At 48.3% G+C, this 12,562-nt stretch overlaps 1 protein-coding gene across 3 annotated transcripts in view; it reads left to right on the forward strand.

Moving 5' to 3' along the window:
- The first annotated feature begins 8,388 nt into the window (after positions 1–8,388).
- LOC132531676 (DNA-binding protein RFX8-like) overlaps positions 8,389–12,562 on the forward strand; it is a 48,542-nt gene continuing 44,368 nt past the window's right edge. For all 3 annotated transcript variants that reach the window (XR_009544175.1, XM_060169641.1, XM_060169642.1), the window contains exon 1: positions 8,389–8,507. Coding sequence is in view for 2 of the 3 variants with exons in the window: in XM_060169641.1 (XP_060025624.1) it covers positions 8,423–8,507 (85 nt within the window). In the remaining variant the exon portion in view is untranslated. The remainder of the gene's footprint in view (positions 8,508–12,562) is intronic.

A 12,562-nucleotide genomic window follows, 5' to 3' on the forward strand; every position in this document is an offset into this window, starting at 1 on the left:
CGGATTCTTAACCACTGGACCACCAGGGAAGTCCCTGAAATCATTTTTTTCTTTTTTTTTTTTTTTGTGGTACGCGGCCCTCTCACTGCTGCGGCCTCTCCGGTTGCGGAGCACAGGCTCCGGATGCGCAGGCTCAGAGGCCATGGCTCAAGGGCCCAGCTGCTCCACGGCCTGTGGGATCCTCCCGGACCGGGGCACGAACCTGTGTCCCCTGCATAGGCAGGCGGACCCTCAACCACCGCGCCACCAGGGAAGCCCCCTGAAATCATTTTAACAATTCCTTTTCAAGGGCAGCTGGACATAGGCAACAGTCACAAGTTTATTGCGCACTTACTATGTGCCAGGCTCCATGCTCAAAGCTTTATCCACTTTCTTTTGGCCTCACAGCTACACTCGGTGGCAGCTACTATAGTGGCCCATTTCACAAACGAGGAAACTGCCACTTAGACCTCCCCCAAGAGTGGTTAAGCCTGTGGCCCTGTGCGTGCGGCCACTTATACACTGTGTGGCTTTGGACATGGTTTCTATGAGCCTTCTTTTCCTCCCTGTAAAATGAGGCAAACAAGAAAATTCAACTCGAGTGGACTTACAGCCTCATGTCTGAGACCCTAAGGGTGCTGTGTTCTCCTGCGTGTGCAGGGTACCGGGGGAGAGATCTAAATTTTAGTGTGATCTTCTACAGTGAGCCCATGTAATGATTCATTCAGCCCTCTGAGATCATGCCTGGTCTCCTTAGGTAAACAGGATTTATCTCTCAGGTTCATTTCCTTCCCCTGCCTTTCCCCAGGATGGCCCTCGGCCACAGGGGGAGGGAGGTGGCTTGTGTGTGGGAGGATCACGTTATGTACAGTTTAGGCCAGGACACTCTTGAGAATGGCAGAGAGCTAGAAACAGTTGCACAGGGCTGCAGGCGTACACCCACCTGACGTGGATCCCCTGTCAGGCCTTGCCCTCTTCCCTGGCCGCTGGAACTCAGAGACCATGGCCTTGTCCTCTGGTGGCAGCAGGGCCAATGTCTGCGGCTGGGCATGGCTGGACCTCAGTCACCCTCCGTGGGGACTTGCTCCCTCCCCCTAGTGAGGGCCCTGGAGGTCTGGCTGTATCTCCCCAACGCTCCCTGCCAAGAGCCCACCCTGGGACCCTGAGCTACGTGCCCGCTCTGACAAGGTCCTTGCTAGACCTTCAACCACTGTCTAATGTGTTCTCTTACACAGAATATTTGGGGGTAGTTCTGTTTTCACTCCTGTGGCTTTGTTTGGGGCAGTGATTGCTGTGGGTACCACCAGGGCAGGTACCATCGCCATGTGTCCTTCCTGAGGTCTCCACAGCCCCGAGTACGCATAGCTCATGTAAGTGCTTCATAAACATTTGTTGAGTGATGGCTCAAACCTAGCCGTCCCTCTGCTGAGCCGTGATACACTTTGAAATGCTCACCTCCAGGATGGTGTGTGATCGACCTGCTCCTCCCAGAATCCTCCCTGAGAAGATAAAATACCTGACAAGTATTAGAAACGCATCCATTGGCCACAAGGAAATCTGCTCAAAGGAGCTCAAGTGTAAAGGTAGTTTGTTGGAGAACACAGAGGAATCCTGCGGGACTCAACTTCAGGAGGGACCGCTGAGCCACCTGGGGACTAGAAGGTTCTCACACATCTGCCCTCTCCAGCTCTCCCCACCTGCGTCCACGGCCTCTCACCTCAGCTTCCCTCGGCTCATCTGCTTCCTGGTCAAGGTTCTAAGAAGTGTTGCCCAGCTGAGCGGTCTGGGCGAGGGTGGGGTTGCCGGGGGTGGGAATTATCAGAGGCAGGTGGGCGATGGATCTCCCTGGATGGCTCAACTGCACGTAGATGAGGCTGAGAGGCACTGAGCAAGCTTCTAAGCTTCTGGAACAGCGATGACACATGAAAATTATATTTGAGAATGATGATCTTGACAAACTGTTTAGGTCTGGGCCTGGCTCTTTGGGGTCTTAATGTTAGTGGTTTTTTAACCCAGGTGAAGACATGCTTCTTTTCATCAAACAGACTTTAACAATCTTTTGGCACGTATTGGGATGTTTACCTTTGTTCAGTAGCAAAGCATCCAGGCAGATGTTCTTTATAAAGCAGCTTCTTGCCTCTCCCTGCTGGGGAATTCCAACTGTGAATTAGCAGGAGGGGGTCGCACAACCCATTGAAAGGTGTCTACCATCCTTTAGCAGCTTTCAGAAAGATAAGTCAAACATCGACTTTGTTTGGGGATGCTTTAGTGAAATTCATTTCATGGTAAGGAGATCATGAGATAATTCCATGCAGAGCAGTGAGGACCAAGCAGCTGTCAGAGTATGTTTTTACCAAAGAATAATGTAAACTGTTAGGAAAGATGAAGGTTCGTCACGTCAGAAAGTCAGGTCATGCTACCATTTTTAAACTGCCTTAAAAAATGAATTCCTCCATGCCCATGAAAACCTTTAAAATAGTATTTCCAGAAGCCCAAAGTAATTACTTAATGTGCCTTTGCCCGTTCTCTTGGAAAGTTATTAAATGAATCAGGGTATGATTTATGATTTTGCATACAATCATGATTTGGACAAGTGCCTTTTGAGGTTATGTGACAGCCTAAAAAGAGGACTTATTAAACTCCTACTGTTCCTTTGCAAACAAGGAAACCACTTTCCATTTTTGTTTTCGCTTGGTTTTCTATCAGACTTCCAGAAAAAAAAATCCCACTTTTAATGCAACAGAAGAGTTCAAACGTGTTACTCTACAAGCATTCAGTGATGAATGAAGCCTGTTCTTTCTTATTCCACAAGTTCTCAGAGTTCCCAGTAGATAATACTGTCCGTCACATACCATGTGGCCCGCCTTTCACTTGACCTCTGCGCAACGGGAGGAAGGAAAACCGTGGATCGGTGGAAAACAAGTTGTGCAGAAGGGGTACATCCCTGCGACGCTCCAAATCATGGATCTCAGATCAGGAAATGGCAGAGATGTGCTTGATGTGAAGCTGGATTTGCCCATCACTCACATGCCTGTAAATGTCGTGTCCCCATCAATTTCAACTAGAACGTGAGCCAGACACTCGGAAGGCGAATCTAGACCAAGGAAAATTTTAACATATGATAGTGATTTGGAATCTCTCCAATGAGATTGTTTTGCTCCGGCATAGTCTGAAAGTCTCCACGGCTTATTAGTTTAGAGCCCAGTGATCTTAAAAGGTCTCTTCCAAGCAAAAGTGGAACATACAGCTGTCTGTCCTCTGTAATTCCCTGTGCATACAGATGTTAACTACACTCTACATTCTTGACTAGACGCATTAGACTCATTAGCTGTATTTTAAAAAATACATCTATTGCCTGGAGACACCTGGTACATCCACAGAAAGTGACTAATTGCAAGGATTGAATGAAATTAAGCACCCCGGATCGAGATGGTTTTGTGTGAGGGTAAGGCCCAGCTGGTGCCCTTTTAAAAGGTGAAATGAGGCTAATTGGATCATCTAGAAACCAAGTAGACTGAAGTAGGCAAAAGAAATTGATGTTCAGCTAAAAGAGATATATTCTCTGGAAGAGGGAGGAAAAGCTTTGTGGGCACAAAATGTGACATCAGGAATTGGAAATCTTTGGATATAAACTTTAAGATTTCTTTTTCCCTTGTAATGATATAGGACCTTTTGAGTGAAGATGCTGAATGTGAATTAGAGGGAGGCTGGACTTTTCAGGTACAAAAGAGCATATACCTGTGTCTGGCTGTCTCATGAAAATTCTTGTTATGTCAGTTGCAATGAAACATGCTTTGAAAAGAAAATGGATTTTATACCTAATTCTACTTAGTAGTCTATGTGGCTATATGCTCAACCCAAATGAAAGCCTTAATTATGCTGCTAGCAAAAGAATCACGTGCAGAGGTAAACGTCCTTTGCACATCCAGCACATTAGGAAGGCAGAAGGTGCGAATAAATCTAAGAGTGTTATTGTGCTAGTATGTACCTACTCGGAGGCTGCATCTGTAAGAGGGCTGGTTAAACTAGGGACACCAGCTGTTACCTGCTACGGATGGAATTAACCAGTCCTTCAGGTGGAGGGTGTGAAATTGACCCAGTGGCCTCATTTTTATAGTCCTCTAACCACCAGCCCTCAACAGCTCTGGAGCAAGGTGAGGTAATGTTTGCGTTTCATAGCATCTTATATTTGATGCAGTAAACAGCAGAGAGACCAGTGGTCAGCCAGAGGGTCCTGGTGTCCCACTGTATTTCCAGGGTCTGTCCCAGTGCCTCGTGCTGACTGGGGCTCAGTAAACATGCAAATTTTACGTAATCAGCAGTGACATAACAGGACCACAGGTTGGCCTTAAATAACGGTAAGCTCTTCTCTTGTTTATTTCCAATCCCTGTGGAAATGGGTAGGCATCTTGGGGAGTTTCTTGGGTGGCAGGGAATTGCTGCAGGACCAGCAAGAGGGATGGAAGGAGCCATGCTTTCGGCTTCCACAGGCTACTGAGAAGGACGCCCACTGCTGGGGGGTGAGCACTCAGGCCAAAGCAAAGCCCATGAAGGGGCCTCACAGGGCTTCTGCCCAAGGCCCTGAGGACCCTGCCACCTCTTCTAGAAACAACCAGAGAAGGGCTGGTCTCAAGAGAGCTGCGTTGGAGGACCTGCCGTATCATTTTACCTTGTGGCCTCCTTTCTCCATCACTGCGGGTCCTCCATCACTGTGGCCTTTCTGCTTTCCCCAGCAGAGTCTCCCGGCACTGCCTGAAACTGCCTGCTGCTAACCTGTTTCTTACCCACGCAGTTGGCGTCCCATCCTTGCCGGGTACGAAGGAGTCTCTCCAGACATCGTTACCCTTGGTTCCTGGCTTGAGAGGGGCTGACGTGGGGTCAGCTGTCCCCTACTGGATGGCTTTTGAAAGCAGCCAGCCCTAAAATATAGGACATTCAGCTGAGAAGAGAAATAGGGCAGAGAGCAGCCGCCATCGCTTGTTAATTACAAGTCCTTCCCAAGTACCCGCCCATCCCACCACTACCCGCCCCCAGAAAAACCTCCCCAAGTTTCAGGACCAGGGTGATCCCTGGCACAGCTCCCCAAAGGAGAGCCAGGTACCATCTAGGGTTGGCTCCAGTGACCTGTCAAAACTCAAGCCTCAGGCTCTGCAGTGAACGTCCTGTGATGTCTCCCCTGGGACTGCCCTTGGAGCCTAACCCCTGATGCCCTGATGCTGGGGTGGACCTCTGGGGTCCTCCCTGACAACTACATCCCAGTGCTGTCACATGGAAGGCAGTCAACACTATTTGTGGACTGAATCTCTGCCCTGCTTCCAGAAGTGGTTGTCAGATGTGCATATGGTGTTATTGGTGGTGGCTGGATTTCTGTTTTGTTCTGAGATTTTTTTAAATTTTGGTAAAATACACATAGAACATAAAATTTGAGATTTTAACCATTTTTTAAGTGTACAATTCAGTGGCATTAAGTACTTTTACATCGTGATGCAACTATTGCCACTATTAATCTCCAGAACTTTTTCATCATCCCCAACTGAAACTCTGTACCCATTAAACAACTCTCCATTCTCTCCTCCCCCCGCCCCTGGTAACCACCATTCCTTCTGCCTCTATGAGTTTGACAAGCCCGGGTACCGCATATAACGGAATCATCCTTTTGCATCTGGCTTGCTGCACGTAGCATAATGTCTTTGAGGTTGCATGTTGCAGTCTGTGTCAGATTATCAGAATTTCCTTCCTTCCTAAGAGTGGATAATAATCCGTTGTGTGTATCTACCACATTTTGTCTATCCAGACATTGGTTGATGGACAAGTGGGTTGCTTTCATCTTTTGGTTATTGTGGCTAATGCTGCTATGAACGTGTGGGTACAAATTACAAGTATCTATTCAAGTCCCGGCTTTCAATTCTTTAGGGTACATACCCAGAAGTGGAATTGGCGGATCGTATGGTAATTCTATTTTAAATTTTTTTAGAAACTGCCTGTTTTTATAGCAGCTGCACCATTTTACGTTCCCACCGGCAATGAACACCATTCCAATTTCTTCACATCCTCATCAACACTTACTTTTTTGTTTTTCTTTTTCTTCCAACTTTCTTGACCCATAATTAACATACAGCACTGTATAACTTTGTGTCCAGCATAATGACTTGACTTACGTACATCATGAAATGATGACCACAAATGTAGTGAGTATCCATCATCTTATACAGGTAACAAAATTAAAGAAATGGAAAAAAAAACCTTTTTCCTTGTGATGAGAACTCTTTGGATTTGCTGTCTTAACTTTCATATATAACGAAGAGCAGTGTTAATTATATTAATCATGTTGTACATTACATCCCTAGTACTTATTTCTTTTATAACTGGAAACTTGTACCTTTTGACCACCTTCATCCAGTCTCCACCCCTCCACCGCCGGCCTCTGGGAACCACAACTCTGATTTATGAGTTTGTCTGTTTGTTTTTGAAGTATAATTGACTTTGAAGTATAATATAATTGTTAAGTATAACATAACAGCACTATGTTAGTTCCTGGTACAAAACATAGTGATTCGATATTTCTATACATTTCAAAATGATCACCATGATAAGCCCAACTACCATCTGTCAGCAGACAAAGATATTACATAACTCTCGACCACATTCCCCACAGTACATTTCATACCCATGAAGTTCCAGTTATTTTGTAACTGGAACTTTGTACCTCACTTATTTCTCTCCTCCCTCACTTACTTCTCTCCTCCCCCCAGTACCCTTCCCTCTGGCAAGCACCCATTTGTTCTCTGTATCTATGACCGTTTCTGTTTAGTTGTGTTTGTTCATTTGTTTTTAGATTCCATATACAAGCAAAATCATACAGTATTTCTCTTTGTCTGACTTATGTCACTTAGCATAACACCCTCTAGGTCCATCCACGTTGTCACAAGCAAGATTTAATTTTCATGGCAGAGTAATATTCCACTGTGTATATATATATATATATATATATATATTCCACATCTTCTTTATCATTACTCTTTTAAAAAAATTGCAACCTCAATGAATGTGGAATGGTATCTCATTGTGGTTTTGATCTGCATTTCCCTAATGACTAATGACATTGAGCATCTTTTCATGTGCTTATTGGCCGTTTGTATGTCTTCTTCAGGCGAACACATTCATTCAAGTCCCTTGCCCAAATTTTAAGTGGGCTGTTGTTGTTCAGTTGTCGAATGTGTTGTTGTTGTTTTTTTTAACATCTTTATTGGAGTATAACTGCTTTACAATGGTGTGTTAGTTTCTGCTTTATAACAAAGTGAATCAGTTATACATATGTCCCCATATCTCTTCCCTCTTGCATCTCCCTCCCTCCCACCCGTGTTTTTAATCTAGATGAAGAAATCCTTACCAGAGGCTCTCAACCAGTCAGCAGTCCAAGTAACAGTGGCCTGACTGAGCTCGTGCTCACGCCACTTGCCTGTGTGTGAACAATCACATACCCCGCCAGAGAAGGGCGGTTAGGAGAGAATAAGCAGCTCAGTCTCACAGCAACGTATTAATTAAATAGCTCTTGAAGGCAAGGACCACCAAGGCCGGGCTGCAGACCTGGGGACTCATCTAGGGCAGGAGCTCTCACCCCGGCTCAGCCTCTCAGAAGTCCTGACCCAGCCACGCTGAAACTCCCAAGACCAGTGGGTCTCACCACCGGGCGCACATTAGCATCACTAACCTCCAGGGCAGCTTATAAACACGGGGTTTGGGACTTCCCTGGTGGTTCACTGGTTAGGCCTCCGTGCTCCCAATTTAGGCGGCCCGGGTTGGATCCCTGGTCAGGGAACTAGATCCCGCATGCCGCAACTAAGACCCAGTGCAGCCAAATAAATAAATAATTTTTTTTAAAAAATCAGGTTTGTATAGGCCAAACCCCTCAGACCTCAGACCCTCTAGGGTGGCGCTGGGGCAGTGATGTTTTTGAAAGGTGCCCAAGTGATTCCAAAGTGCAGTCAGGTTGACGACCACCGTTCACCAAACACCGTGACCTGACTTAAAATGTGTGCGTCCGTTGGTTTTTCCTTGTTGTTTCCCTGTTGGATTGCTTGTAAGAGCGGCACTTGTGTTTCTGTCCTATGAGCTTTTGATCCTGTGAGAGAGGACGCCGCCTCCCAAACCCGCACAGCAGGTGCAGGGCGTGGCCCGACGCCATCCCGAGGCCCGCGTAGCCCCCAGGCTGCCCCGCACGCGTCCTAGCTCCGCCCCCAAACGAGCTCTCCCGCCCTCCTCCGACCCCATGCCGCCACGTGGCCCTGCCCCGCGCACGTTCGCGGCCTGTCCCCTACGCCCCCATGCGCCCCCCTAGGCCCCCGCGCGCCCGGCTCTAAAGTAAACACCTAGGAGCTGCGGCGGCCGGACGGTGCGGCGCCTCCGCCCGCTCGCCGCCTCGGTGCCGCGGGCGGGTCCAGCCATGGCCGAGGGCGTGCCGGCCTCCGCATCGGGCGGCGCGGGCTGCCGGGGCGTGGCCGGGGCCTGCACCGCGGCATCATCTAGTGGTAAGCGGGACCGCGGCGGGACCGGGACCGGGACCGGGACCGCCCCGGAGGATGGGAGGGGCGAGGGGGGCGAGGAAGGGGAGCGTGGCTCCCTTGGCTGCTGTCCCCAGGACCTCGGACCAAGTGCCAGGGGCGACCGCCTGCGCCCCCGGGGCCCTGGTAAAAGGTTCAAAAGGACAGCCGTTCACACGCGGGACCAGCGCTTCTTCATGCTGGCTGGGATGGGACTGGACACGCGCACACACACGCACACACGATGCGGCAGTGTGGGTTTCCCACCTTGGGGCCTCCCCTGTTGGTCACGCTTCCCGTGGGAAGCAATCCAGCCTGCCCTCCACCGGGGGGCTTGTTGGTGGGCCTGGGTTTACATATACATGTGAAAGCACGAGGGCTAGGCCAGGAGAGGAAATGTTTTCTCTCAGTGTGCGATCCAGAATGGGATGTTTCCTAACTTAAAGCAAAGCAGTTTTTAGCTCTAACAACGCATTCCACATTTGCGAAATTCACTTCTGGCCATTTAAATAGAGGAAGAAAAAGCTGGAAAGAAAACTATCATCAGCCCTTGGGACTGATGAACTCATGGGTTTGTAGCGCTTCGTAAATAGGAAAATAATTGAAACCAGTCCTAAAACATTCGTTTTAGAAGGTGAATAACTAGTAGATAGCTGATTACTTCCTTTTTTAAGTTTTAAGGAGTATTTCTCAAGAAAGAAATACTTTCTGAAAAAGTTAAATGAGTGAAACAGAAAAATGAAGGGGAGTGTTTGTGATTAGAACCCAAGAAGGCCTAAATGGTCACCCCTTTCCTCCGAAAGAAAATTTTTGATGTATGTTCCCTTGCATAAGAGAAAAAAATCAAAAGAATAAATATTTTTAAATTATTCTAAAAATATTTTTTTAAAAAAACAAAAAACCACAGCACACACAGTGTTTTTAGAGCGTTGCACAACAGGACTCTTATTTCTTTCTCACTTAGACCCCTCAGCATATCTGCACCTTCAAGTTTCAGGTCACCATTTAGTAAATTAGAGTTTCTAGGACTTGAATAAGTCGAGAGACTCGAAAGAATGGTTAGGGTTTCAGAAAATACCTAGATGTTCTCCTCAGGTCATTTGTGAACTGACGGTGCAGGCTGCCCGCAGAGCAGAGGCCCTCAATCACTTAGGATGGTACTCAAGTCCTGTGTCACAAACTCCTGTCCCTGCAGGCCTCGGACCCAGGGGGCCAGGTTATGCTCTTCAGGTGGGGGGAGGCGGGGCCATGGAGGTGAGGAGGGGCAGAGTTTCCCTTGGAAGACTGCTCTTTAGGCATCCCATCTATGAGGTGCGATGCTTGAGAGGTCATTGTGCAACCCACCTGGGTCCCTGGACTCTTTAATCAATAGAAGTTGATAAGACTCCAGAGGAGGAATTCAGGCAAGGCTTTATTGGGATTCGAGCTACAGCAAGAGGGAGCGAAAACAAGTAACAGGTCCCCTTGCTTGCTCTCCGAGGAGGGCGGGCTGTCGGGCTGGGGGGGCGGGGCTTAGGTGGCGTGCCCACCCCCTTGGTGGTGCCTTGCGCAGGGATCGTGTGCAGGAGCCTGCTTTTGCTCCTAGCTCCTCAGAAGAGGCAGTTGGGTTTTGGCGGTTTTGAATCTTGTTCATAATTTGCCCCAGCTGCATGTGCATGCAGTTACGTGTAGTCCCTTATGTCAATAGTTTCTTTGTATTGATGCTCTGGGAGACGTTTGTCTGGGGCAAGCACTCTGGTAAAGGGTCCCAGGTCCCAGCCTGTCTCAATTGGTGCTGGTGGTTTGAACATTGGCATTAAAAATGCAACTGCAACCACTCCACGCTGGTTAGGATGGCCATTATCTGGTTAGGATGGCCATTATCAAACAAACAAAAATAGAAGATAACGAGCGTTTGTGAGGATGTGAAGAAGTTAGAACCCTTGGGCACTCTTGGTGGGAACGTAAATTGGTGTAGCCACTGTGGAAAATAGGATAGTGGCTCCTCAAAAAATTGAAAATGGAACCACCATGTGATCCAGCAATTCCCCCTCTGGGCATATGCCCCAAAGACTTGAAAGCAAGGATTGGAACAGACATTCGCATCCCCGTGTTCAGAGCAGCGTTATGCACAATAGCCAAAGATGGAAGTAACCCAAGTGTCCATCAGCAGATGAATGGATAAACAAAACGTGGTCTATACGTACAACGCACTATTATTCAGATATAAAAAGGAAGGAAATTGTGATACAGACTGCAACATGGACGAACCTCGAAGACATTATGCGAAATGAAATGAGCCAGTCACAAAAGGACAAATAATATGTGATTTCACTTATACGAGGCATCAAGAGGAGTCAGCTTCACAGAGACAGAAAGGAGAGTGGTGGTTGCGGGGGGCTGGGGGAGAGGGAACGGGCAGTAGCGTTTCTGGCCGGTACAGAGTTTCGGTTTTGCGAGACAACCAGAATTCTTTTTTTTTTTTTTTTTTTTGCAGTACGCGGGCCTCTCACTGCTGTGGCCTCTCCCGTTGCGGAGCACAGGCTCCGGACGCACAGGCTCAGTGGCCATGGCTCACGGGCCCAGCTGCTCCGCGGCATGTGGGATCTTCCCGGACCGGGGCACGAACCCGCGTCCCCTGCATCAGCAGGCGGACTCTCAACCACTGCGCCACCAGGGAAGCCCCCAGAATTCTTTGGATGGATGGTGATGCACCAGCAACTGCACAACAGTGAGAAGGTACTTAATGCCACTGAACTCTGCATTTAAAAATGGTGCATTTTATGTTACGTATATTTTACCAGAATTAAAACATGAACAATTTTTTAAAAACCAAACACAGCCGAGCCCCTCGGTTTGTAACAGAGCTTGGCGTCCTGGAAGGTGTTAGAAGATGGCCAAGGAGACCAGCTTCCTGGAAGAGTGGCGGTGGGTACCGGCGCGTGAGGTGTCCAGGTGCCCAGAAACAGCTCAGGCTTCCGAGTGAAAGCCCAGGGAGGGGCTGATTGTTGTGGCATGAAAGAAACGCTCCGTTTTTAGCATATTCATTGTTTCATCTCCCAGTCAGTCCTGGTTGGGCTTCCCATGTTCCTTAGAGACTTCAGTGCCTCTGCCACCAACTTGTGATAAGTTCTCCAAGGACAAAGAAAGGTCCCGCAAGGAGAAAGAAAGGCCCCGCCCCTGGAAACCGAAGTACTAGAAGTTTTCTGTTTCACGGACAGGAAGGATTGTAGAAATGGGGAGAGAAGTGGTCAGACCTCTGAGGAGCGCAGAAGGATGAAGTGACCCGATTTCCTCTGCTGCGGGTACAGATCCGGCAGGTCGGACAGGTGGGCCCCCTGGCTCAGACCTCAGGCAAAAAATCTAAATGTCACCTAAACCCTACGCACGCAGAGCCTGGCTGTAGACCAAGTAACTGTCTCCTGCATATAAGTACGGCTTTCGGATTTCTGCAGACTCTTGCGGTTCATAAGGTGGAAATTTACTTTGAAAGGGACAGAATTCGTAATAGCCTTTGATCAGGCTGAATCAAAGGGTACAGTCACTCCCAGTGTTACATTTTTCTTTATGAGGAAAAGGAGCCCTCAGAAATGTGAGAGCTGCAGGACCCGGTGTGGGTGCTCTGAAGTTGGCAATGATCAGATTGTCCATCACTCAAAACGAGGAGAGCATCATGAGGTTCTCAAGACCTTAGCTGTCAGCTTCGTCTGATAGTGAGACCTGGGGAAGGTGATTATGCACCCAAGCAAGGAGCTGAGTGATCTGATCGACTCCAGCCTTGGACAGGCTTTATAATCATGTATCGCCAAAAACCGTATTGGTGGCTCCGTGTGAAAGCAAGCTTTGGCCCGGAGTCCTGGCCAGCCCTACTGCCTGCATATCCTCATCGCACCCCCCACCGGACCCACGTGTAGTTCAAAGTCAGGCTCACCTGCAGTAGGTGCTTCTGTGCTGCCGGTCTGCCAACGTGGACGCCTTTCTTGCTTCCATTCAGGATTTTGGAGGTGGACGTAAAAATGATAACAGTAAGAGCCGCATGTGCCAGCCAGTGTACTAGCCACATC

Source organism: Lagenorhynchus albirostris, chromosome 13 (assembly GCF_949774975.1).
Source record: "Lagenorhynchus albirostris chromosome 13, mLagAlb1.1, whole genome shotgun sequence".
NCBI classification, from domain to species: domain Eukaryota; kingdom Metazoa; phylum Chordata; class Mammalia; order Artiodactyla; family Delphinidae; genus Lagenorhynchus; species Lagenorhynchus albirostris.